A 26,727-nucleotide genomic window follows, 5' to 3' on the forward strand; every position below is an offset into this window, starting at 1 on the left:
TTGATACCTTCCTGATACCTTTCGGGAAGCGACCTCACCTGCCGGTCATCGCTCCGTACTCAGCTGTCCTCCAAGGCTGCAGAAACAGCGCCCCCTTTCCTCACTGCTTGTTATGTCATCAGGATGTGCAGCTAATGCATTTAGTCTTTGAGCTCCCTGCTTGTAACCTCTTTTCCTAGTGCAATTCCGTCAAAGTCCTAGCTTTCATACGGACCCTGCCTCTGGCAAAGCTTCTCTTTTGAAAAATGTAAAGCAGCAGAATAAATCACTACAATCAAGTTAAAACCCCTCGTCTGTCAGCTTGAGGGTGTAAAATAGTCCAGGCAGCCTGCAGAGGAGGAAGCAGGCAGGCCGGTTTGGCACACGGCATTCGGCAGAAATCCGTCACCTCGGGGTTCACTCCCAGGATGGAGCCGGCTCACAGAACGGCGTTCCTAGCGGAGCTGTCCGTCCCCGATTAGGCAGGCTGGGTCCTGGGTGTGCTGTCTGCACGATCTGCCGGCCGGCTCCTAACCCCTGGGCCGACATGTCTCCCCAGACTGGTCTGACCGGTTTGTTTTCGTCTCACATCTGTCATTACTCTGCCGGGGCCTCCTTATCACTGTCGCGACCCTCGAGGGAAGAGCCAAGGCCGGCGGATACGCGGCACGTAAAGGTCAACTGATATAGGCGGGATGGAATCCAAGAGTGGATCCTCTGGCTGGGAACGTCACCGTTTGGTCGTGGCACGTTGTGCAGCTCGTTAAATGTGCTCTGTTTGTGTGCGCTGCCTCTGGTGACGGCATTCTCCCGCCGTATTGGCTAATAATTACTGGCCTGGGCCGGAACGGCAAATGGATCTTGTGCTGTTGAAAGAATCTCGTACGTGTGTTTTGTTTGTCGAGCCTTATCTGTGCGCACACACGTGGACGCTCCACCGCCATGCGCGTTTATAAGCGACACATTGGTACATCTGCGTTTATTTATTTAACGGCCTCTTTCGTCCAAAGTACGATATACAAGGGAAGTACAAGAGGGGACCAGACAGCCGGTTGAGCCAGCATCCAGCATCCCAGTAGCAGCTGGGGCTAAGGTCCTTGCTGAAGGGTCCAATGCTGATGTGATTACGGGACTCAAGCCCACCCCCGTCCAGTGATATGATTACGGGACTCAAACCCATCCCCGTCTGGTGATATGATTACGGGACTCAAGCTCACCCCCATCCGGTTATATGATTACGGGACTCAAACCCACCCCTGTCCAGTGATATGATTACGGGACTCAAGCCCATCCCCGTCCGGTGATATGATTACGGGACTCAAGCTCACCCCCATCCGGTGATATGATTACGGGACTCAAACCCACCCCTGTCCAGTGATATGATTACGGGACTCAAGCCCATCCCTGTCTGGTGATATGATTATGGGACTCAAGCCCACCCCCATCCAGTGATATGATTATGGGACTCAAACCCACCCCTGTCCAGGGATATGATTACGGGACTCAAGCCCATCCCCGTCTGGTGATATGATTACGGGACTCAAACCCACCCCTGTCCAGAGATATGATTACGGGACTCAAGCCCATCCCCGTCCGGTGATATGATTACGGGACTCAAGCCCATCCCTGTCTGGTGATATGATTACGGGACTCAAACCCATCCCTGTCCAGGGATATGATTACGGGACTCAAACCCATCCCCGTCTGGTGATATGATTACGGGACTCAAGTCCACCCCCATCCGGTGATATGATTACGGGACTCAAGCCCACCCCTATCCGGTGATATGATTACGGGACTCAAGCCCATCCCCGTCCGGTGATATGATTACAGGACTCAAGCCCACCACTGTCCGGTGATATGATTACAGGACTCAAGTCCACCCCCTTCTGGACCCAGGCACTGATAACTATCCTATTAACATTGACCTACAAAATGTAAAGCCGTCTCTCCCCAGGCTCCCCAGACTTCGGCTTGGTGTTCTCTGTCGCAGGCTTTTGGGTCAGAACACGATGCTGAGTTGTCATTTTGTCTCAGTGGAGAACCTGTCAATTAATTTTATGGTGTAATCAGCTCCCCCCCCCACCTTGTGTTTTTGCAGCCCGGGGACCACAGACATGGCTCAGGCGTCCCGGGACCAGGGGGGGGTGGGGACAGCCGACCCAGACGAGGACTCCCCCAACATGATTGTCTACAGAAAGGTGAGCGTGTGTCACTCCATCATGTCCTGCAGCGTTTGTTCTGACACCCCCAAAATGGGAAAAATCTCCCAGCCCCACCAATCACACTCCCTCCATATTCATGGTTTTAGTATGATAAAGGAAGACCTTGTTAATCTCTGTCATGTCTGTGTGGACTGACTGGGGTTTTTTGTTTTTGGGGGAGGGGTGGGGTGAGGGGGCTGTACTTTTATGTTGTGCCGAATTGCTCCCCGCTTTGATTTCTGTATTGATTTCAGAGACGGGGATGCATGGCAGGCCTGGGGGGGGGTCACATCACGGGAATGGCCCCTAGCCTGCACCCAGTGCTAAGCATGCACCCACATGGGGACCTGCTTTTGATGTTCACATCCCCCCGTCAGATTGCCTCCCGTCCCTCCCACTCTACGCTCTCCCCGGGGGGGGATTAGGAATCTGTGAGCATCTATCGAAAGAGGAAATATGTTAATTCCACCCATGCAGGTTAACCAATTTATATACCTGGCAGCTGTTAATTAACATGTATGTGTCGGCCCACGTTTGGGGCTGTTAATCAGATGGGGATCAGGCTTGTCGCCGCTGCGGAGGACACACTGCCAGGTTGTCTTGAGGTGAGAATGAAGGGTGAAATGCATGCTGGGACAGCAATGACTGCTGAAATGCGAAAATGGAGTGCGGCAATGGATGCGATGAAGGCCTGTTTCATGTTCGGGGGCTGATGGGTGGCGATATATGATGTCACCTGCTGAAGTGGCCAAGAGACCAGGCTGTTGTGGGTTGGGGGGGGGGTCCCAGATGACCCCTCAGTGTTCTGAAGGTCCTTTTTCTGTGTTCCTTTGTGTTCTGTTGACTCCCATTTTCAGGTGATAACCTGAAACAACCAAAACTCCGAAGATGATAATGACTGATAAACGGAAAAGCTGTTATCAGTTTGTCTCTGACACAGAAAAGAATGGCTGGTGGCACAGGGAGGGGGTGTGACTGTGCACATAGGCACTGGGCTCTGTGAGTGAGTGTGGGGGGGCCCAGTGCTCTGAGAGTGAGTGTGGGGGGGCCCAGCACTCTGTGAGTGAGTGTGGGGGGGCCCAGCGCTCTGTGAGTGAGTGTGGGGGGGGGGCCCAGTGCTCTGTGAGTGAGTGTGGGGGGGCCCAGCGCTCTGTGAGTGAGTGTGGGGGGGCCCAGCGCTCTGTGAGTGAGTGTGGGGGGGCCCAGTGCTCTGTGAGTGAGTGTGGGGGGGCCCAGCGCTCTGTGAGTGAGTGTGGGGGGGCCCAGTGCTCTGTGAGTGAGTGTGGGGGGGCCCAGCGCTCTGTGAGTGAGTGTGGGGGGGGGCCCAGTGCTCTGTGAGTGAGTGTGGGGGGGCCCAGCGCTCTGTGAGTGAGTGTGGGGGGGCCCAGTGCTCTGTGAGTGAGTGTGAGGGGCTCCAGCGCTCTGTGAGTGAGTGTGGGGGGGTCCAGCGCTCTGTGAGTGAGTGTGGGGGGGCCCAGCGCTCTGTGAGTGAGTGTGGGGGGGGGGGGCCAGCGCTCTGTGAGTGAGTGTGGGGGGGCCCAGCGCTCTGTGAGTGAGTGTGGGGGGGGGGGCCAGCGCTCTGTGAGTGAGTGTGGGGGGGCCCAGTGCTCTGTGAGTGAGTGTGGGGGGGGGGCCAGCGCTCTGTGAGTGAGTGTGGGGGGGTCCAGCGCTCTGTGAGTGAGTGTGGGGGGGCCCAGCGCTCTGTGAGTGAGTGTGGGGGGGGGGGGCAGCGCTCTGTGAGTGAGTGTGGGGGGGCCCAGTGCTCTGTGAGTGAGTGTGGGGGGGCCCAGCGCTCTGTGAGTGAGTGTGGGGGGGCCCAGCGCTCTGTGAGTGAGTGTGGGGGGGCCCAGCGCTCTGTGAGTGAGTGTGGGGGGGCCCAGTGCTCTGTGAGTGAGTGTGAGGGGCTCCAGCGCTCTGTGAGTGAGTGTGGGGGGGTCCAGCGCTCTGTGAGTGAGTGTGGGGGGGCCCAGCGCTCTGTGAGTGAGTGTGGGGGGGGGCCCAGTGCTCTGTGAGTGAGTGTGGGGGGGCCCAGCGCTCTGTGAGTGAGTGTGGGGGGGCCCAGCGCTCTGTGAGTGAGTGTGGGGGGGCCCAGTGCTCTGTGAGTGAGTGTGGGGGGGCCCAGCGCTCTGTGAGTGAGTGTGGGGGGGCCCAGTGCTCTGTGAGTGAGTGTGGGGGGGCCCAGCGCTCTGTGAGTGAGTGTGGGGGGGGGCCCAGTGCTCTGTGAGTGAGTGTGGGGGGGCCCAGCGCTCTGTGAGTGAGTGTGGGGGGGCCCAGTGCTCTGTGAGTGAGTGTGAGGGGCTCCAGCGCTCTGTGAGTGAGTGTGGGGGGGTCCAGCGCTCTGTGAGTGAGTGTGGGGGGGCCCAGCGCTCTGTGAGTGAGTGTGGGGGGGGGGGCCAGCGCTCTGTGAGTGAGTGTGGGGGGGCCCAGCGCTCTGTGAGTGAGTGTGGGGGGGGGGGCCAGCGCTCTGTGAGTGAGTGTGGGGGGGCCCAGCGCTCTGTGAGTGAGTGTGGGGGGGGGGGGCAGCGCTCTGTGAGTGAGTGTGGGGGGGCCCAGTGCTCTGTGAGTGAGTGTGGGGGGGGGGCCAGCGCTCTGTGAGTGAGTGTGGGGGGGTCCAGCGCTCTGTGAGTGAGTGTGGGGGGGCCCAGCGCTCTGTGAGTGAGTGTGGGGGGGGGGGCAGCGCTCTGTGAGTGAGTGTGGGGGGGCCCAGTGCTCTGTGAGTGAGTGTGGGGGGGCCCAGCGCTCTGTGAGTGAGTGTGGGGGGGCCCAGTGCTCTGTGAGTGAGTGTGGGGGGGCCCAGCGCTCTGTGAGTGAGTGTGGGGGGGCCCAGTGCTCTGTGAGTGAGTGTGAGGGGCTCCAGCGCTCTGTGAGTGAGTGTGGGGGGGTCCAGCGCTCTGTGAGTGAGTGTGGGGGGGCCCAGCGCTCTGTGAGTGAGTGTGGGGGGGGGGGGGGCAGCGCTCTGTGAGTGAGTGTGGGGGGGCCCAGCGCTCTGTGAGTGAGTGTGGGGGGGGGGCCAGCGCTCTGTGAGTGAGTGTGGGGGGGGCCCAGTGCTCTGTGAGTGAGTGTGGGGGGGCCCAGTGCTCTGTGAGTGAGTGTGGGGGGGCCCAGTGCTCTGTGAGTGAGTGTGGGGGGGCCCAGCGCTCTGTGAGTGAGTGTGGGGGGGCCCAGTGCTCTGTGAGTGAGTGTGGGGGGGCCCAGCGCTCTGTGAGTGAGTGTGGGGGGGCCCAGTGCTCTGTGAGTGAGTGTGAGGGGCTCCAGCGCTCTGTGAGTGAGTGTGGGGGGGTCCAGCGCTCTGTGAGTGAGTGTGGGGGGGCCCAGCGCTCTGTGAGTGAGTGTGGGGGGGGGGGGGCAGCGCTCTGTGAGTGAGTGTGGGGGGGCCCAGCGCTCTGTGAGTGAGTGTGGGGGGGGGGCCAGCGCTCTGTGAGTGAGTGTGGGGGGGGGCCCAGTGCTCTGTGAGTGAGTGTGGGGGGGGGGGCAGCGCTCTGTGAGTGAGTGTGGGGGGGTCCAGCGCTCTGTGAGTGAGTGTGGGGGGGCCCAGCGCTCTGTGAGTGAGTGTGGGGGGGGGGGCAGCGCTCTGTGAGTGAGTGTGGGGGGGCCCAGTGCTCTGTGAGTGAGTGTGGGGGGGGGGGCAGCGCTCTGTGAGTGAGTGTGGGGGGGCCCAGTGCTCTGTGAGTGAGTGTGGGGGGGCCCAGTGCTCTGTGAGTGAGTGTGGGGGGGCCCAGTGCTCTGTGAGTGAGTGTGAAGGGCTCCAGCGCTCTGTGAGTGAGTGTGGGGGGGTCCAGCGCTCTGTGAGTGAGTGTGGGGGGGGCCCAGTGCTCTGTGAGTGAGTGTGAGGGGCTCCAGCGCTCTGTGAGTGAGTGTGGGGGGGCCCAGTGCTCTGTGAGTGATTGTGGGGGGGCCCAGTGCTCTGTGAGTGAGTGTGAGGGGCTCCAGCGCTCTGTGAGTGAGTGTGAGGGGCCCCAGCGCTCTGTGAGTGAGTGTGGAGGGCTTCTGCCGGCCTACAGGGACCTCAGAGTGGCAGGACCACAGGAAATGGGATTGGGGGCCAGTGTGCTGCTGGGCGCGACTCCCATAAATATTAAAGATGCTCTGATCAGCGTCGCCTGTCTTTCTGCTCCCTCTGTGTGAGGAAAGGGGGCTGGAAGGTGACCCTCCTCACGGACGGCCCTCGCCGTGCAGAACAGAGGCACGCCATGAGGTCCCCCCACCCCCCACCTTTCCCATCATTCTTCCAGCGTTTGGGACCCTGGTGGGCAGTTCAACCATAACATTGAGGTGGCACTTTTCTCTCTTATGGGGTGTCCCTGAGCTGTCCCCCCCGATTCCTCTCAGTTGGGGGAGACGTGGAGCATGAATGAGTTGGCAGAAGCTAGCAGAAGCTTTTTGGTTCCAGGTGGGAGAAGATCTCCTTACATGTTTGTCGCTCTGCTGGAGAGCCACGTTTGGCTGATTTTGTCTGCCCACTGTGGATCTTTCCAGGTCCTCGTTCAGCCTCAGCTCCCAGTGACAGTAACTGGCAGATCTTTTGAGCATATAGGTGGAGTTTGATGTTTACACCTTTTTTTGGGGGGGGCGGGACATCATGCTTACCCTATATTTTAATGCATGTATCTGATGCACACATAACCCACACACACACACACACACACACACACACACACACACACACTACCCCCCCAAACTCCAGCCATGCTTTTGGAGTTATTCAGCATTTAAAAGTGCAGGAGCAGTGCCCTGTACCTGAATGATGGGATTATCCTGAATGGTGTTTTCAGCCTTAAGAGACCGTGGAGAGTCAGAGCAGCGAGGACTCGTCCAGGACTCGTCATGTCGAGGAAGGAACTTCCTCACTGTTCCTCTCTAACTGCTGAGTTTGTCGACCAAGCACAAGGTGTGAAATGAGAACATTAATAATGCTAAACGGCACAAAATGCTGGGCTTTAATGCCGGTAGTATTGCTATTTTCGCAAGGGAGATATCCATGCCCCCCCCCCTTGCTTCTAACTTTAGCCTTTGTCAGCAGAAGTAATTGAACTCTGCACAATGCAAATCCGATATGAAAAATTCCCATTCAGCCAGTAATTGCACTAACCTGCGGAGAATGGCTGGACTTTTATGTTTGGGTGGAGCCTCCACTGCCGTGGCAACGGGCTTGACTGCGCAGAAGAAGGCTTCTATTCTGAAGGAAGGCTTCCCGCTCTGGGATTGGTCCCCCTAGGAGATGTGTGAGAAGGAGAGACCCAGGGAGCTGGTCGGGTTGTTTAGGTCTCCTGACACAACTTGGGGTGCCATCAGGCAGGCCCTTCAGGGGACAGCTAGGGGCTGAGATGACGTCACGGGGGTCCCCGAGGTGCTGCTGCAGATGATCGGCAGTATGTCCGTTACTTGACGGCTTTCCCTGGTGCTCAGCTCGCTTGCGCCACTGTGGCATCTTCCCCTGCGGTCAGCCGGCCGGGGAGATTTACTGCCGCCTGACCTGGAAGGAAAGCGACGGGGTCTGACTGATTACTCCGTCCTTCAGGGAGCCCGGAGCACGATGGGACTCTTCCAGGCTGTTGCTTGAACAGGACCAAGCCCCCGATTGCTATTTTTTCTTCAGTCAGGTAGAATCATATGTTCTTCAGGCCAACTCAGAGGCGATGACCGCATGTGGTATGGAATCAGAGATCCTCAGATCTCACCCTGTCCTGTACTCCGGTCCATGGATGCCCGCCCCCCCCCCCCCAAAAAAAAAATTCCCCCGGGGGCTGCTTTTGTCCAAAAATGTTATCCTGAGGTACAGGTGAAATAAAACATCGAGGAGCTGTGAAGACAGGTCTCTGAACCAGAGCATGATTAGGCCAGAAAACAGCCTGCAGACCGAAAGGGAAATGGCTCACCAACCATTAATCAGCCCCAGAGATGGAGGGTGTCACAGTTGAGGGTGCGTGTGTGTGTGAATGAGTCGGGACGAGAAGAGACATTAGGTCAGCCAGGTCAGAAACATGGGGGGGGGGGTGTCCTTTGGGGAATGTGGGTGGTGGTTGTAAACCAAACAGTAGAAGCGGTTTTTGGAAATGGAAGCCGGTTAACCGACAGGGACAGTTGTGGGGGCTACAAAGCCGCTGTCTCGGTGTCTCAGTGTCTCAGTGTGGTGTCTTCCTCATGCATTTTTAATAGGGGGGAGCGGGATGGCGTTGTGGGGGTCACTGGGTAACAGGGCCTGTGAGGTCGCCCGCCGCCGCAGAGACGCCCCACCCTGTTCGGTGGAGAGCCCTTTCCTCTCTCTCATGACTGTGTGACTGTGACGTCTCTCAGCCTCTTTCAGCTTTAATAACTGAAGCTCATTTTTAGCCTCCCTGTTTTTAGGAGAAATTCCTGCTTCGGGTTTTATTCCCGGCGAGCACCATCCCTGCCGTTATGTGTCTTCCTCTATTTGATTGCAGGACCTTGTGGGGGGGAGGGGGGGGGAAGCAGGGGGTGGATCTGAGTAAATATGTGCCCCCCACCCCCCCCCCCCAGTTGCCACTCCGCATTAAAATAATAAAACATATACAATATATAATTGCATTTTTTAAGGGGAGCCAAAAAATAGACATCCTGCTCCAAAATATAATGGCCACCCCAGTAAAAAAAAATGTCTGCAGGAGATGGGCGGGGGGATTGTCTAGGGGGGCTGGATGGCGTGACCCGGAAACTATGGATTCCTGTCAGAGTTTGCAGGGTGACCGGCATGGGTCTGTCCTACTCTTGGTCTCGCTTTGCTATCTGGAATCAGGTACGGATCCTCTTACAGGGGATGTGAAATTACTTTAAAGACTTCAAGATGCTTAGAAGTGGCTGGTTCAGTTTCACCACAGAGCCACATTGCCATATTAATATTCCGAAAGATGTGTCGCTCGGCCGTTGATCGTAGCTCTCGGCTATGATGGCCCTGTTGCCCAGCTGCCCGCTGAGGTCTTTCAGACACACTTTGGACCTGAACAGTAGGTTACAGATGCTGTGTGCACCTTTTCTCAGATCTCCCAGCATGGCAGCTGGGAAGAGAAGATTAAAGAGGACTTTTTATCATGCCGCTTGTAACCTTGTTTGGTTTTACTTATCCCACTTATTTCCGGCTTTGCACTGATCTTTTGGAATATGTATTTTTTTTCTCTTGACATCATTCTTTGTTGTTATTTTTTTCTTCGTATATCCTGCCTCGGTTTAGAATGCTGCCGGCACTAACATGGCTGTAACGGAAAAAGCCAGCGTGTTACGTGGGATTTGTCGCTGTGCCGTTTGCTCCCGTGTCGTGCTGTGCTGCCTTTGCAGACAGCCTCTGTTTCTCTGCGTTTTGTTCGCCTAAAGAAAGATGCAGCCCCAGAGTGACAGTGGGTCTGACTCGGAGGATATTTATATATATATACATAAGTGGCAGGTAGATAATGGGAATTGCCTGCATCAACGTTTTTCCAGAAAATTCCTTCCCTCCTTCGTTAGCGGCTGAATGCGTGGTGTGCGGATGTCTGTTTTGGGGGCCCACTCACGCTGCTCCCTTTTCCGGCATGTTTCGGGGCTGATCAAAGGAACGCCGGAGGAAACGATCCGGGACTGACGTCGCCGCTTTTATTCCAAGCGGCCTACCCTGCCTCCCCTGTCTTACTGCTGCCTATTTCGGCGGAGCAATCCAGGTTAATTGCTTCGCTCACGGGTACAACAGCAGACACCGTCCTGGGATTTGAATGCTTCCAGACCACGACCCTAACCTGTGCGCCACCTGCTACCAGCTTTGAGTGGGAGACGGATGAGCATCGGGCTGGACAGCTGGTGCGGTGGTGGGACGGGGCACGGCATGCCCAGAAGGCTGCGAGGTCAGGGAGGAGCCTGCCACTGCCCTTGAGATAGGCTCTCTCAGCTTCCAGCGCGTTATTAAACACACTCGCGGGTGGCTTTGGCCGCCCAGCCCTATGATGTGATGGAAAGCCCTGCTGATCCTGTCTTCCTGCCGTAGATAGGGACTTCTGATCCTCACTGAGCTGCCCCTCTTGCGATTAGGTTCGAATACTTACTGCACCCTCTGAGGGCTTTTCATTGGCCACCTGCTCAACCAATGATATAGTGTGTGAGTGATTTAACCCCAACCCCCCCCCGCCATCGCTTTCGCAGGTGGGTTTTTTTTTTTTGATGAACCCTTTGGTTGTTGTTCTTTTTTTCGCAGGGTGTGTAATTCAAGGATAACTATTTATAGCTGAATGGGGAATTATCAGTAGTGTGTTAATCTTTTTCCAGGGCTGTAACTCTGGCAACACAGATCAGCTCTCCTGACGTGCAAACCTGCGTGCGTGGACCAGGGCACAGTGTGTGAGTGTTTGTATGTTTCTCCTCTCCCACATGCGTCATTCACAGTTAATATTTATTATAGTAAGTCCATTTGAGTAAATAAAAGAAGAGAACACACACACATGTTTGTATTCGTATCTTTCTGGGGACTGTCCATTCATTTCTATGGGAAAAACCCTAATCCAGCAATGACACCCTGACCCCCACCCAGCCCTACCCTTAGCCGTATGTAACAAAATACGAGACTTTTTTAGTTTTTTGTCTGCAATCACAGACTTTTATGAAATTGAGTTTCCCCTTGTGGGGACCGAAAAATGTCCCCACAAGTGTTATGTATACAGTGTAATATACATACATAACACAGGCATTCACACACACGTATACAGTGTAATATACATACATAACACAGGCATTCACACAGACAAACGACCGGGGTAATTTCCTTTTCATACTTTTAACAGAGAGACCTTGAGGTGGGGGTGTGTGTGAGGTGACTCTCGTCATTGTTGGCGTTCCACAAAGTAGCAGAGCGTCTCACATATCTTCCTGCACTTTGTTGACCCAGCGAGGCCACGTTGGCAGAACTCGGGTAAGAGAGAGGCCACCAAGATTACTCTCGGACCCCCTAGATGAGGGTTTAAAATAGCACCTCTGTGAGTGACGAGTGAAAACACCAGTATGCCAGTATGAGGACATGGGTGTCACACTAATGTCACTTTGTCACGGTTACAAACCCGTCGTATTTGCATGGAGAACGGATTTGTGTTCCTTTATAACTCAAGGCTTCTGCCCCAGATCAATGTGTCCCCGCCCCTTTTTTTAACACCGGTTAGCCTCTGCCAATCAGGTCTTTTCCCCTTGTGTGAATGACCAATATCAGGCAAACGTCGTTTTATGTTTTATTGAAAAGCTCCACTGTGGTTCGCTGCGGCCCTGGTGTCTGTGACATCTTTAGCCAGAGCACTTCAGATAACACCGCCACTTGGGATCCTCATTTATCTGCTTCTCCTGCACTTGCCATGAGGCCGCCTCCAGCCCCTGCCCAAGCGTGTCCTCTCGAGCGCCCACTCGCCGGCAGGGAACGGCTTCCCGGAATCTCCCAGATAAAGCCGACCTCACGATCCCGCCTGTTTTAGGAAGCTCGCAGCGTGTGATCACTGATAGCAATAATGTGCATTAATTATCATAATGAACGGTTCCAGCTTTGTGTTTGTGTCAGATGCGATCATCTGCCCAGTTCATCACCAGTCCAGTCCAGTTACGAAGAGAGACACACGACCAGCAACAGATGACATTATTAGGAATCAGAACCAGTTTCACGCCACATAAAATGCACCCCTGTCTCATTAGACATATGACACATATGACTGAGTATTTTAATTGTTGAAATGAGAGGTTTTATGGTTTTTCTGCTGTGAAAGCTCTGTAGTCTGACGTTGGCAGATTCTGGGCGTATTATTAGAGTTCAGACTGGCACCGGGCACTGGGGAGAGGCCATGGACGTCTCAGTGTTCTGGGGGGGGGGGGGGGGGGCAGTAACCGCATCCTGTAGGGGGGGGGAGTGGGGACACATTGCTGTAGGGGCCTCATGCTGATCTGCCGCACTTCTGCATTCCAGTACAGGCTCTGTGGAAGTTTACCTGGGAAGGGGGGGGGGGAGTTTCATCTAGAAAAAGGAAGTGAGGAGCAGGAAAACAGGCAATGTATCTGCAGGTGGGAGTCGGGGGGGCTTCTGTTTAACTGCTGTACAGTTCAGACATAGCCTTTCAGGCAAATTCCAGAGTGTCCGTCCGAATGACGTGTTGTATGTAAATGGCGTGTATGTCGTCATACAGTAGCTCATCCCATCATATGGGCCAGGGACCGTAAGATTTATCACTTTACTTTACCCATATGTCTACTCTACTCTGTCTCAAAGGGTGCTGCCGTCTAAGCTCGCATGCAGAACTTCAGTGATGGAGTGTCAGATGTGAACTTGATGTGAATCTGCACGGTGTTTTCAGTCCCCTTGGGCACGTCGACTTTGACGGCCTTGTCTGAAACCAGCGCCATCCGTTCTTTAATCGCCGGTGTACGACAGCTGTTTGATGGCGTCCTTCCTTGTGGGCCATCCATGATGGTGTTTAGTGACAGGCCATTTTGCGTCAGTGTTGGGACAGATCAAGGACCTGCCTGGAGATGGATGTATCCCTGTGGACTTGGTGTGTCCTTCTCCTTCCCTCCCGCCTCTCTTATACATTTGTTGAACAGTGTGGCACTTGTCGTGACTTTCACTGGCCTAACAGGACCCTGGCTCTGCCCATCCAATGAACGGCCAGCCAATGAAAACCCCTCTGCTTACAATGACTGACTTTGGTACCATTTAGTGACATTGTGCGAATGGAAATCACCTCACAAAGCCCTTAAAATGTCATCTTGGTTTAACAACCATAGCCAAACAGTGATGAGACCTGCAGGTATCTGGCCATACACTGGCGTAGCAACTGGCCAACTCAGGCACCTGGGTTGCACCTTGGAGGTGGGTGAATAAAAAGGATTGGCAAGGCACCATTGTTTTTTCTGTAGGTTGCCCAGGACAACCAAGGCATACTGTTTGTGTGGGAGAGAGATGAGGAGAGGTATCGGTTTTCCAGAAAAGGTCTGTTAAAGGTTTTGACAATGTTGTCAAGAGGCAAGATGTTTTGATCCTTGGTTAACAGCAGAGTGAGAAGCAAATTAACCGATAACAGGCGCTGGACGGACAGCAGTGACGGGGCTGAACCGGCAGCCAGCATTTACACGCCGGCACACAGACCATTATCCCCCATTTCAGCCACGGAGCCTGATTCGTTTCCGACACTTTGACACACGTGCTCTGTTGGTGAGAAGTGCGATTTTATTTCGCCTGCCTCTCTACTCTCTGTGGCGCCTCCTACGTGTTTACTTTCCATACGCCGCTCCGTCAGGGACTCTCTACTCCCGCATGTGTCAGCTCCATAACGTCTGTCCTAAGACCAGGGGCTTATTCCTCTCCCAACTCCAACCCCCCCTAATTGGAGTCTGTCTGTCAACAATCTTTGAGACGGATACTTAACAACATTACATCTGCTAATGCTTTTAAACAGGTTTTTGTGGCGATAATTGAATATTTGTGGTCTATGACCCTATAGTTTATTTAATTACTGATCCAGCAATACCGGTAGTGCATTTCTATCAATTACTTTGGTTTGAGCTTTAACGTTAATGGTTAATTAATTTAGTGTGAGGTGCCTCATTTTTGTCTCTGCCTTTAATAAATATTTTGGTTACTTACAGGTGGTGGGCTCAGGCAGAAGGCTTTAAATGTGGTTACATTTTGTTTATTTTTTTGTTTTTATTCCTGTTTCTTGGGGGGCAGGGGCAGTGTAGGTCTTGTCGCTTTTTGCCCTGCCACAGGGGGGCGCCATCCTAGGACATGCCAGGCACTGAGAAGTGCCTTGCCCTTTTGTCTGAAGTGGGCAGATGAAAATAGGAAATGCACGGCAGCCTCTCGTGAGCATTGAACGCCTGAGGTGGGGGAGGGGGGGGGGGTGATTTATATTGCTGTCTCACTCAGAGATGGGGAGATGGAGACTGACGTTACGGAGCGCTTGGGCCTCGTGTCCCAGCTACGGGCAGATGTTTGAAATGAATATCAAAGGAATGCTCGCTGAGATGGGCATGGCGAGGGATCAAAGGCACCCCTTCATTTTTGGGGAGGGGCAAGACAGCAACCTGGCTGACAATGGGCTGAAATCAGCGTATCTGTCCCGAACAGGCTAGGTACCTCAGAGGGTGGATTCAGTGCCCTTCCCTCAGAAGCACTTTGGTCTAATCCTATTGCTCTGGAAAGAAATAGCAACCCCCCCCCCCCCCCTCCCCACTCAGAGAACAGAGATGTGTGGCGGGATAGGCATGGTCCCTGTCCCCACACAGCTCTTAAAGATCTTCGCGGATCTCCTACTGCCCAAGTCCAATCACTCTCTTAATGTCATTCTGGGCCTCTGTGGGTTGGTAATCTACAGATAACCCCCATGCGAACCAGCAGTAACCTGGCCCTGGGGGAATGGGTGGCCTGGCAGTGGGGGGGGGGGGGGCGGGGGGGGGAGCTCCGCCACCCTGCCCTCTCTATCTGCAGCACATTGCTTATAATCTTTCATCTACAGTAGCAAGAAGCAGCAAAGCACAAAATCTGGACCAGGGCCACATCGATGTGCCTGGTCAAAAAATACAAAATTCAGTAGGTAATTATCCCCTGTTAATGATCTTCCACTGTGTTTGTCCTCTAGTGAAGACACAGAGCATGCCAAACCAGGACGGGGGGGTGGGGGGGGGTGTCTGTCCTCAAGATGGGTTTGACAGCATCTCAGCCCGTGAGGACTTCCTGTCTGGAATGAGGTCTTCCCTGCTGAACCTGTCAGGTTCGCCCCTGCCCTTAGATGCAGGTAGATCTGTAGGACATCTCCGCAGCATTCAAGCCTGGGCCTTTGTGGAGCTTTAGTTTATCTCTGCAGAGATGAGTGGTGCCTCAGAGGTCCCGCTGTCGCGTGGCATGTCGATTCCCTGAGAGTGTCACCGGGTGATGGCTACGGTTGCAACGATCACCTTCGGTCCATTCGGACCTCAACTGTGACGTTCAATGAATGTTAAGTGGTGGATAAGCTACCCCCCCTCCCCACCAGGGAGCCATGGGTCTGCATATCGAGATGTTTTATTCTCCAGGCCAGGGCAGCTCGGGTCCAAACCCCAGAACGTTTCATTGGGTGTGAGCCGTTCGTTGCCAGGGTAACCCATCAGTGCTGAGTTTTCATGAACGATCCGGGCTGCTGTGGCACCAGGGCTCAGAGCATGTGATGTGTAAGAGATGTGGGAGACTCCTCGCTCCCGGGTCCTCGGCAGAAAGCCAAAGGTACAGCATGAGGTATTTTATCCAATTACAGGAGACTCAGGGCAGATTTGTGGAGGGGGTGTGTTATTTATCAGGAAGCAGACCAGCGAGCCCCATAGGCTGCACCAAGCCCTCCTGGAATCATCAGCATACCAACAAAACAATCAGGTTGTACAGAGACCCCCCGCCCACCCAGCACACGCTCCGCTCGTGCCCAGAATTTCACAGCCTCACACTTCAAAGGGGTATTTACACCGTTTGAGGGGGTACGGGTCGGTGTCTGGTGTGGGAGGGGTTACTCGTTTTTGAAATATGCTAATGCTGCAATTCGTCAGCTTTGAACAGACACTTGATGGTGGATAACAGGTGTGTGGCCTCCTCACCCCCCCTCCCCCCCACTCGGACCCTGCTGCCGTCACTCCTTTAGACGTGGGAGCCAGCCGGCGTGAGCCTCTCCCTCCCTCCCTCTCCCTCTCCCTCCCCCTCCCTGCCGTGGTACCAGCTCTGTGTAGGAGGCACCAACACTTTGTTCTGCGCATCAAGGGAAAAAAAAAGGCAGCTCTGTCCATATGTGTACTGATCAGCTCTCCCCAGTTATGAAAAATACACCAATAAAAGCTTTTAAACTTGTTTTCCCTAAAGTGAACTTTAGCTGCAGAGCCAATATTGTCTGCAAAGGCAGCTGGGCTGTTTTGCTGGGCCCTTGCCTGGACGCTCAGCCTGTGCTCCGTGTTTTTGCCGTTTTATTGCTTCCATCTACCGTCGAGGTAAATTCGCCACTTCGGGTCGCTCAGCTACGGCAGATCCCTCCCACCAAGCCCTCAGTCTGAAAGCCCTGGTAGGTGAGATCCCCCAGAGGGGGGCGCCTAATCGTGAAGGGTTTATCCAGCCACGTTAATGAAGGTGAACTTTACTCAGACACGTGCTGGAAAGATCCCCCCCGCCCCCCCCACCTCCATGTCCTGGGGCACCACTGTGCTTCCTGTGGACCTCTCAACAGGCACTTTTGACCAGGCCTCCTCTGAAGCCTGCCAGTCGGGTCGAACCCGGGGCCGCTCTAAGGAGTTCGTGCGTAATGGTTGTCTGACTGTAAGTACTGTACCTCCCACGACTGTCCTAATCTCATAAAAGATGCTGTAATTATCTTGTTCTGCTCTCATTAGGAACACTCCATTCCTTTGAAGTTGCCTATTAATTCTGTATTATGCCACCCCCCCCCACCCCAAAAAAAGAACCAAGTGCACGATGCAACGGAATGATTTCCAGCCTTTTCTTTCCAAACCCTCGGGAGGTGCTGGGTGATCGCCGTCTCTTTGAAGTGCTTCTGTTCCTGGCACCAGTTCCGCCTCAGCTTCTGAACCCGCGGAGTGTCACGAACAGCGTGATGAACGTGCCCGGGTGCATCTGCTCGCAGCTTGCGGCCAAACGCATTTATCCGTCAAGCCCGTCGGCCGGCGAACCCTTTCCACAGAAAGATGGAGTCGTGTAACATATGTTTGGGTCACCAAGGCCATGCCCCAGTCGTACACCCCGCTAAGAGCTACCAACTTCCCGCCCTGTCACATTCCCCCACCCCCCCCGCTCTTTCACAAAGCATCCTGAGACAAAAACTGAGACAATGCATTACTTGTATTGAAAATGGCCAGTGTTACCAACTCCAGGTGCAGGATAGATTGTACCATCACAAGAAATGGCAGGTTTGCAGCAAGCCTGACCGCACACGATCCCTGCATCACCACTAAACCACCTGTCATGCGCCATCCAATAAGAACTCCATATTTGTGCACCTCGAACTTCAAGGAGATGTAAAATGCCTCTCATTCGCACAGTAACTCCTTCAGGATTGTCCTTTGAGGAATTGGAATCCCAGTAGGATGTGGTCCACTGTAGTGGACCTTTCACAACCCATGTGACTGTCTGGTAGCCTATCGCTGGGGGTGTGGCCTATCGCCTCACTGTACTTCCTTGCCTGTGAGGTGACCTCAGCCTGCTTATTTGCGGCCTGGCCTATGGGTCTCACAGATCTAACTGGAGGAGGAGCCGGGGGAGTCCATTAACTAAGTATGTGGGCACTGTGACAGGACTAGGGGACTGGGGAGGGGGGTATGAATAATTAAGGTATGAATATAGATGGATTAACTCTTTATACTGAAGGAGAGGATGTCTCAGGCTGGGACAGATGACTAGGGGACAGTTTGAGTGCTCATTAGGAACAAAGATGGCACTGAAGCCGGGAGATTGGATCTGTCATGGTGGTCATTATTATCTGTGAAGTGTGGGCTGTCAAAACGAGGAATGTGCCTCTGGTGGGCCGGGGATGAAAGAGAACCTCATGCGTTTTGGCGTCTGTGCGTGCACTGGAGTGTGAACGGTTAGCACATTAGCAGTTAGCATGTGAGGGGTTAGCATGTTAGCGGCCTGTGTGTGTGTGGGGAGGGGGTTACCACATTAGCGGTTAGCTTGTGAGGGCTTAGCATGTTAGCGACTTGTGTGTGTGTGTGTGTGTGTGTGTGGGGGGGGGGGGCGGTTACCACATTAGCAGTTAGCATGTGAGGCGGTTAGCATGTTAGCGGTTAGCGTAAAAGACCGCCCACCAACCTCCAGCCTTGTGCCGTTCAACGAGCCCGAGCTGTATTAGCATCAGTGACTTTGTGGTTAAGATTCAGACAGGATGGATAGAGTTAACCAGGCCTCCTATCTCAATCTTCTCTCCAGTGGGACACCTTCATCTGCAGCTAAATTGTCATCAATCTCAGTCGGTGCACGACAGGGCTGTGAGTAATTGTCTCAGTACCTGGGGTATCAGCTGCGCCTTCAGCCCCCTTCCTGGGTGAGAGCAGACGGCACTGACTCATCCGTGCCCGCTCCGGCCCACGGAGGACAGGCTTCTGTGTATCCGGGTGTCGATGGTATCCTGGTGCAAACGAAGTCTCTCTCTGCTGCTGGAGGATTTTAACTGGATATCAGAGTCAGTTAAATGCCGCAGTATTACCAGTAGAAGTGTTTGCCAAGTTAAAACAGTCCATTTAAATAAGTAGCAATGCAAAAACATCACAGACATACTTTTGCCTCATTAATGACTCATTAATGGCTCGTTTAAAGTCAGGATGGTGTTTTTATGGGTGTTTTCCTCGTGTTCTTCAGAGCTGTGGCATTTTATAGCGGGCTGGACACCTGCAACGGTGAATGGGGCATCCATCTGTCAGATGTTTTATGAGCTGTGTGTTTGACCTGCGGCTTAATTCCTTGGCTACTTTTATTCAGCAGGTCCACAGAATTGCTTAGAAGGCAGAAATCTTGGTGGCACTGTCGTAGGTCTTCTAACATTAACCGCATTCTTGCTTACGCTGTAATGGTCATTGGAGGTCATTTATTTTGCTAATGAAGTCCAGTTATGGCGGGAATAGGGGTCAGGGGTCATCGGAGACCCTCCTCCTGCTCTTTCATAGTAAATCCTTCACACGGTTGTTGAGCCGCAATACGGAGACTCTCCAGAGTGGGGGGCTGAGAGTTACGGGTCTGGAGTGGAAATGAGAGTTCATAAAAGCGAAGGGCAAATGGGAGCGAGCACACCCGGCTTTTAAAAGGCCAGCGATGGGCGAGATCGATGCCACGCCGGCCTGCGAGGAGCATTACCGTGCGCGCAACGTAACGTGAGACGGTGCCGATGGCGTGGGCCTTGGGAGTACCTGCCACGTTGATGGCTTTTCAAATGTGCTTCACTAAAAAGCAAACAGGTATTTTTGTTGCATTTATGGGTTAGTCCTGTATACGTGTGTTTTTTTAACCATAGTAAATTCTTCCATCTTCAGTGGATGTAGGGTTTTCTGGCTTTTTAACTTACCCACTGTCTCATTCATATGAATCCCGCTTTTGCACCGTCAGAATGCCACGGCCGCCCTCACTGCTGACTCTGACCGGAGTCTACGGTCCTTTCTTACGACGGTCCGCATAAAAGTTCAGCTTCTGTTTCTTTCTTTGTGGCTGGGGGGTCTGAATGGGAAGAGGCTGGAATGTTGGGACACGTCACGTGACACGTGATGCAGGCGAGAGGATGAAGCTCAGCCTGCGTGAGTATGCTGAGCACACGCGGTTCCTGGCTGCCGTCAGGAACGCTGTCCCTGGTATTAAAAGCAGCCTTTTATGTTGATTGTGCTGCTTCCCCTGTCTCCACCCCCCCCCAACCAGCCCCGGCCCCCGCATAGCCCTTGCATGAGCTCCAGTGCGGAGGTGTGTCTGTGTGAATCATCATCTGGATGGCCGGGCGAAAGTCTGCAGACATGCGAATGGGGCAAACACACACACACACAAGCACACACACACACATTCACTCTCACACACACACGCACATACACACACAAGCACACACACACACCTTTGTATTCATATCTTTGTTGGAACTGTCTGTTGATTTCTATATGAAAACCCCTAATGCCGACATGGCAGCCTTAACCTCTACCCAGCCTTAACCTTAAGCAAACATTTTTGGCAGTTTTAGCTTTTTGATTAGTCACAGATTCTTAAAATTGCCTCTCTGCATGTTCAGTATGTATGGAAAAGGTCCCCTTTCAGGAGTGGGAGGCTGAGCAGCCCCCCCCCCCCCCCCCCCCCCCCAATCCTACAAACACGTACATCTCGTTACTAATTAACCATCACCAGAAAGCATGTTACTGCATTATATATAGTGATGAAAACACTTCCATGCAATGCACTTTGTAAAATCCCTTACAGCTATAGCATCTCTTTCTTATATGGGGGGGGGGGGGGGCAATATTATATATTTAAAAGTTATATATTGGCAGATAATGGGTAATTTTGTACCATGACGGCGGTGGGTCTGGAACACTGTTATTCATTTTTGCATGTACATCCCCCATGGGGGGGGGGTTGTTCCTTTCCCCCTTCTGTACCGTACACCTGACACCCCCTCCAGGCCACTCGCACCCTGCCCATGCCCCCAGAAAGCTAACGCAGCAGATCTCCTGGCAGTCAATCGGGGCGGCATACAGGCTTGATCGCCAGTCCCGGTCACATGACCGTCTTCCCGGTTCTGTACTGTCAGGTGCTCACCATGGCTGGCCCGGCAAATATAGTGTCTCCTGATCCCACTCAACCCAAGTTCAGTGCTCAGAAGCCTCTATCCAGCAAGCAATAGCAGCAGAAAAATAAAATGATTTTTTTAAAAGTTTACGGGCAGTGTTTTGGTATAATACATCTTATTAACGTGATGCGATGCGGCATGCGGGAAAGCTTCTTGGGACCCCTAATGCCGACTGCGCTAATGAGCTTATAATGCAGGGCGCACATCTAATATTACGCTTCCTCCTTTCTTAAGAGTTGGCAGACAGCGATATGGGCAGGAATTTTCACCCCCCTCCTTCCCCAACATTATGTGTAATTTGAGTGAAAGTGGTCATTAGTGGGCAAATGCCTCTCTAGCTGCGCCCGGCAGGATGCCAGTGGCCAGGCGCTCGGCCATCCCTGCCGCTTCCTCTTCCGTTTCTCTGGATATCTGCCAGAAATTGGCCCCCCGCTTCCGCTTTTGCTCCCCTTAGCTGTCATACCTTCACAGGAATAAATGGCGTCCTCCTATTTGGCCCTCGCTCTGGAATATTGTAACAAAATCTCGGAATCCTTTTGGGAGCAGGTGATGGATTTGCAGTGAGGGCCGAGGGTTTCTGCAGTCGGTTCCTCTCCATTCAAGGGTGAAGAAAAGATTATTATTCAACGGTAGAGCAGATATTCATTTTTAATTGTCTCACTCTTTTTTTGAGGCGTTTAGATGAAAGTAAGATTTCTTCATGAATAATGCAATAGTGATGTATCTTGTATTCTTTATTCTCACAGATTACTGTATTATTAACAGATTTTTAAGTCAGCCCTCTGTGTAGAATCAAACTCTGGTCCTCTGGTTCAGGAAACCCATCGGCCCCTTTGGTTGATGTCTCCTTTGGAGGAAATACCTACTACAGCCCCAGCGATTTACGATAAACATGCCTGGGTTTGTAATTGGGACCTTTTAAAAGTTAAATGGAACTAAAAAGGTATCAGGGATGACATTAATCGTTCAAATTATCTTCCAGATGATGATCTGAATGTTCTCCTATCCCAAACCAGTGCAATTCCCAATCCCAATCCGCAGCTGATCGCTGCTCCCCCCATCCCCCACCCCGCGTCACACATACACTTTCCTTATTTTGAGGAATTATGACTAGTGACTAGCAGCAATTGCCTGTGCGTTTCATTTGTCCCAGACAATAAATTAACTGTCACAAACAATGATGAGTTAATAAATGAGCAGCGTGGAACAATGTAGCGACCGACTAGGAACTACTGTGGTAAAATCCCCTCCATGAAATGAGGAATTGGATGGATGCTCTGCCTGCTTGGATAATCATTATGCCAAAACAGCGACTCCCAAGGTTATGGTACTATTGGCAAATAGCAGAGCACCCCGGATGATTATAGAAGGATGTTGACATTTTATATTTCCCTGTCAAAACATTTACTTCCCTCCCTTTCATGCTTGCGGGGTGTTTTTAATACATAAAGCATTAAAGGTTTACCCACCTCTCCCTCCCCCCTCTCCCTGACAATAACATTTAGCATGATGGCGATCTCTTATAAGGTCTCTGATTAGGGGAACTGCCTCCATTTCATTTTTATTTTTCTATTATCCCGTCTGTTCTTCTACATCTCAAAAGGTCTACAGAATGGTTTTAGGTAATCTCCTGAATGGCCAGTGAGTGTCACGTACCAAACCAAGGTGTGTAATTTGCGGCGTTGTCATTTTAAAGTTTGCATATCTACTGAGAAGGTCAGCGTCAACAAGCTGCAGATCGCTGGTTACTCCTCCTTGACGCACAGGGATTTGCAGACACACTGTTCGGGCTGTACGCTCCCGGGCTGTGAAAAACACGTTAGCCATGGATAAACTGGTTTATAGAATGTGGTTTTCCCCCTGGATGCGTGACGAATGTCACAATAAATCAGTCCACGTAAAGCATTAAAATACTGTTTCACTTGGTTAATAGGATAAAAAGAATTTCCCCACCTCTTAAATCAGTGTGGTACAGTCCAAATAGATGTACCAAGTCGGTATACTATTTTACAGTAGCCATTTCATAGATATTACATAACATATTATGCAACCAAATGAAACCACATAAACGTCGCTGGTTTGATAGGCAGCCTGCACTGTAAGCCAAACACAGCTGAGTGGGAGAAATCCCAGGATTTACAAGCAAGTATAATGTTTTGCCAGCATTTAGATGATGAATTTCTAGGCTGGCAGAATCCCTTCAAATCAGTATTTGGCAAATATGCTTAAAAAACGAGCGACGTTGCTTTCAAAGGTACATTTGTTGCCCTGATGCAAGGGCATGAGGCGGCGATGGCGGCGAGAGCAGGTGAGCGGACACCGGTAGAAAGGAGCCACAATAAAGATCTTTATTAGACATTTAAACCTGGAAAGATGTAAATGTGGGGCATCAGCTCCAACTCCAGCATGATGCTCGTTTGCAAACCTCTTGCTCTTTCCCTGCTAGATCCTGACATTCCCCTGGGGGGCACTTAGCAACACAGCGACACTACTGACAGGGACACGCGTCCCACAAGGCTCCAGCGAACGTGTCTCCGCATTAAAATGTGAGCGATAACATAACGGATGTGGGCAATACAGACTTAATTTGTGTTTGTTTGTGCCGGAAGTTAATTGGGATTACCTGTTCTTCGTGGTTCTGCCCAGTTGTCCAGCTGAGCTTATTTGGAAAAACGCACACACGCGCGTATCCATTGGATTGTGCAAGCCTATCAGTCCTGGAGCCTCAGTTGCCGCGGAGACGGAGGTGTGTGGATGACATTTTAGTTCTATTTACTCTGAAGCGCCGTGACAGGATGTTAAATCCGTGCCTCAGTAGTGCCGGCCGTGGGACAGCTCGGCCCTCGCTGCTGCTACTGACGGCTCTTCTCAGGGAAGGAGGTGTCCACTGGTGGAGGGGGCTTCCTGCCACCAGCTTCCGCTCCTCTGAGGGGAAACCTGGGAGCCCAAAAGGCCGGGGGGGGGGGGGGGGGCTGCATTTTAGTGGCAGAACACACCGCCATGACGAAATAAAATTCTGAATCGTACTTTTTTTTTACAAGCATAGTATCGGCAATCCGGTGTTTTGCTAGCAGCTAAGCTACCTGTTGAATGCTCACTTTGAAGCTAGCGCAGGCTGCTCCACAGCTCCCCCTGCTGGACCCTCCCTCCCGCAACCCACAGTATGAGGCCCTGGAGGCTCAGTGATGCAGCTCCATCGATGGATGAAGATTTATGGATCATGACCCGTGGAGCTGCTTGTTTCCTCTCACTGATGCCGCCAGAGAACTGCAGGCAATTTTGACTAATTAAAAGGTCGTTAGGAGGATAATGAATGAGTTGGGGAGGGTGGAGAATGGAGGAAATGACATCGTCACAGAATGCAGTGCTGGCCCAGTGGCGCCTCATGCAAAATACAGAATCACCAGGTTAGACAGGTGGCCAGACATTTGTCCCATCTGAGAAAGCCTGGGTTATCATAGAGGAATAGGGGCACCCCCTGCCTTTCCAACCATATTGCCCCTTCGTAGCAGAAACAAACTGTATATATTTGAGTAAGATGGCAGCCTATTGGCATATTTCCTGGAAGGCTTCCACCAAAAAACAAGAGAACAGGAAGTTAGGCGTGTGCCTGCGTGGGCAGTGTGAGCAATCGCTCCTCGCATTGGCTCTGACTTAATGAGTGTGGCTGATATCAGTTTAGATAGATTTTTTGTGGCGTTAATTGAATCTGTGTGTGATTTGTCATCTGGGGCCCTATAATTAATTTCCTGATGACTTTAGCAACAGACACTCTCTCCATCAGTGCCGTTGTTCCAGCTTGTTGTTAAATCATTTAATTACCTGTGCGGAAAAGTAAGAGAGGAGGGTCTCTCCGTGGTAGAATCAAACTGCTGCGAATGCTTTACTGCAGGGGTTCCTTAGATGTCTGTGCCTCTCGTTCATTTGGTTTTTTTTCTGCCTGTGAGATCGGTCTTATTGTCACGTTCCTGGTTTTCAGCTCCGTTGACAGAGCAGTTCCCATGTTTCTCGGCGTGCGGATTGGAAATGTCAGACTGTTTATTTGATTGCATGTATTTATTTATGCTGACTCTGCTGGTGCATCTCTCTCCAGCCCCTCGGCCGTCGTGTTCACTTGCTGCAGGGCCTCCATCCGGCTCCCATAACTACTAGTTTGGTGCGGGTTTGTGGCTAATGGTAAACAAACCAAGGACCACTGTTATTACATCGCTATATTTTGTGCCCCCGTAAAAATGGCCCAGCCATAGCTGTGTAATCCTCCCTGAATTTCATAGTTGTGATTGTCATGAAGACTTTCCTCTCTTTGAACAGTTTGGTCTCATTAACTAAAAAGTAATTCAGAAACAAAAATGGATAAACCAGTCCGATAAACTCCCTGTACCGGATGGTTGATAATAATTAATTATTGCAAAGTCTGTATTCACTAATAGCTCATTAAAAACACCGGGTTTATGCAAATGTTTGGCATCATTAAACTCATTGGCATTACCTTTGTTGAAAGGATGCTATTCCTTACGGGGAGGATGCTGCCGTGTCATGTTAAAGCTGCTTCTGCGTTCCCTACAGGAGAGAGTGGTCTTACCGCGGGAAAACGTCGGCACGGTGTGGCGCCTCTCAGCGGTTTGAAGATTCGCCTTCAATCTGCTAGTCAGCAGCACGAACCTGGCATCTGCATGGGGACAGGCATTACATCTTAAACAGACAAATCGGCCCTTTTCAGACGACCAGCCTGTCTCCTGTCTAGCCAGCTATGCGGGGGGTGGGGGGTGGGTGGGGAAGGGTGGCTGTCAACAGGAGAGCCTCATTAAAGACACTTTAGCTCAGAAGGTTTGCAAAACACCACAGCGCTGGCCTTAAAAGGATTCTTTCACTCCGCATTGCAGCAATTTCAGTTTCTAATTTTGGGCGACAGGCCATCTTGAACTGCTATTACTGTCTTGCCTGCCTGTCTTAAGATCTATTGATCTTATTCCCAATGTGTCAGTTCTTGGTGGTGACTCACTTAACTCTGCCCCTGCCTGTCTGCTGAAGCGACTCACATCTCCTTTTGTTTCTGGGACTTTAAATTCACCTGACTGGTAGGCCTTCCTGTAACAGCGTGGTGATGCAAGTGGTTTGCTGGCGCCTCTTGTCGGGGCCTGATCTTCTTTTTTGCTACTGATAATTAATGTCAGATGATTAATGTTCAGTCCAGGTTGAGACCTCGTAACTGACTCTTCAGAGCTGGTAGATGCAATTTAACGGTTGTCTGTTTGCCCATTTCTGCTGTGCTGTCTGGGGTAACATTCCTCACTTGGGTTGAAATAAGTTCAACCGCATCTGAAATCCTTTATAACACTGAAATTTTGATGAAGAAAGTTCATTACTGCTCTTGGCTCACTTGTCATTTAGACGTCATTCGTCTGGGTTGACAGATACATAATTACGTTCCGCTGCTGTTATTTCATTAGGCAGCTGATCTAAGTACATGTCATGGTAAACAATAGATTTTATCTCTGAGATGATGCAGTGATTTTAAATCATGAGACTTTCATGATCTTTTTTATTACTTGAATCCTGAGTCACCAGCCAGCACCTAACATGAACTCTCTGGCAGATTAAGTAGCATCTCGCCAATCAGATGGCGTAACGGACTTACGTGGTGAAGGTTGTGTGTTCGCTGAGTGCCCTTTGTAACAGGATACTCGTATTTTATTTCAACGTAACCTCTGACTAACTTGCATCCTTTGAGTTGTTGAAGCCACTGTATTCAGTGCAAAAGCATGGAAAACAACAAACCACTTTCACTGTACTGTAGGAGCAGAATCTCTGGTTTGAAATGGTTCTTGCTTTTTTACTCGTCAAATATTTCCTCTACCGCAGACGGGGCTGGGACTGGCCCTGGACTCAGGGTTCTCCACAGTGAGCAATTCATTGTTGCTGGCCGGCCCATACCTATTGGCCCACCGGGAAAATGCCGCTATGCCAGGTGACCAGTCCAGCCTTGATCACAGAATATATAGTATATCCATCCATCTTCTAGGCTCACAGACAGAATATATATGTGCTTTTTAATCATGTGACCTCTGAACTAAATTCCACAGGGCATTTGCTGGTGGTCCATCACATGGGTTATTGGAGTAACCTTTGCTGACTGATAGGACAAACTGAAAATGTGAATTTTCCTGAAGGAATCGCAATAAGTGGCATTTTATTTTCATTCATTCCATGAAGGTGGAATAGATGGCTCAATAACTATTGCACAGACTGAAAATTTCGCA

The 26,727-nt window shown here is 51.9% G+C and overlaps 1 protein-coding gene across 4 annotated transcripts in view; it reads left to right on the top strand.

Moving 5' to 3' along the window:
• rgs6 (regulator of G protein signaling 6) overlaps positions 1-26,727 on the top strand; it is a 58,943-nt gene that overhangs the window by 2,973 nt on the left and 29,243 nt on the right. For all 4 annotated transcript variants that reach the window (XM_023802139.2, XM_023802140.2, XM_023802141.2 and 1 more), the window contains exon 2: positions 2,081-2,180. In XM_023802139.2, coding sequence (XP_023657907.2) covers positions 2,097-2,180 — 84 coding nt within the window. In that variant the 5' untranslated portion in view covers positions 2,081-2,096. The remainder of the gene's footprint in view (positions 1-2,080; positions 2,181-26,727) is intronic.

This window comes from Paramormyrops kingsleyae, chromosome 14 (genome assembly GCF_048594095.1).
Source record: "Paramormyrops kingsleyae isolate MSU_618 chromosome 14, PKINGS_0.4, whole genome shotgun sequence".
In the NCBI taxonomy this organism is placed as follows: Eukaryota; Metazoa; Chordata; class Actinopteri; order Osteoglossiformes; family Mormyridae; genus Paramormyrops; species Paramormyrops kingsleyae.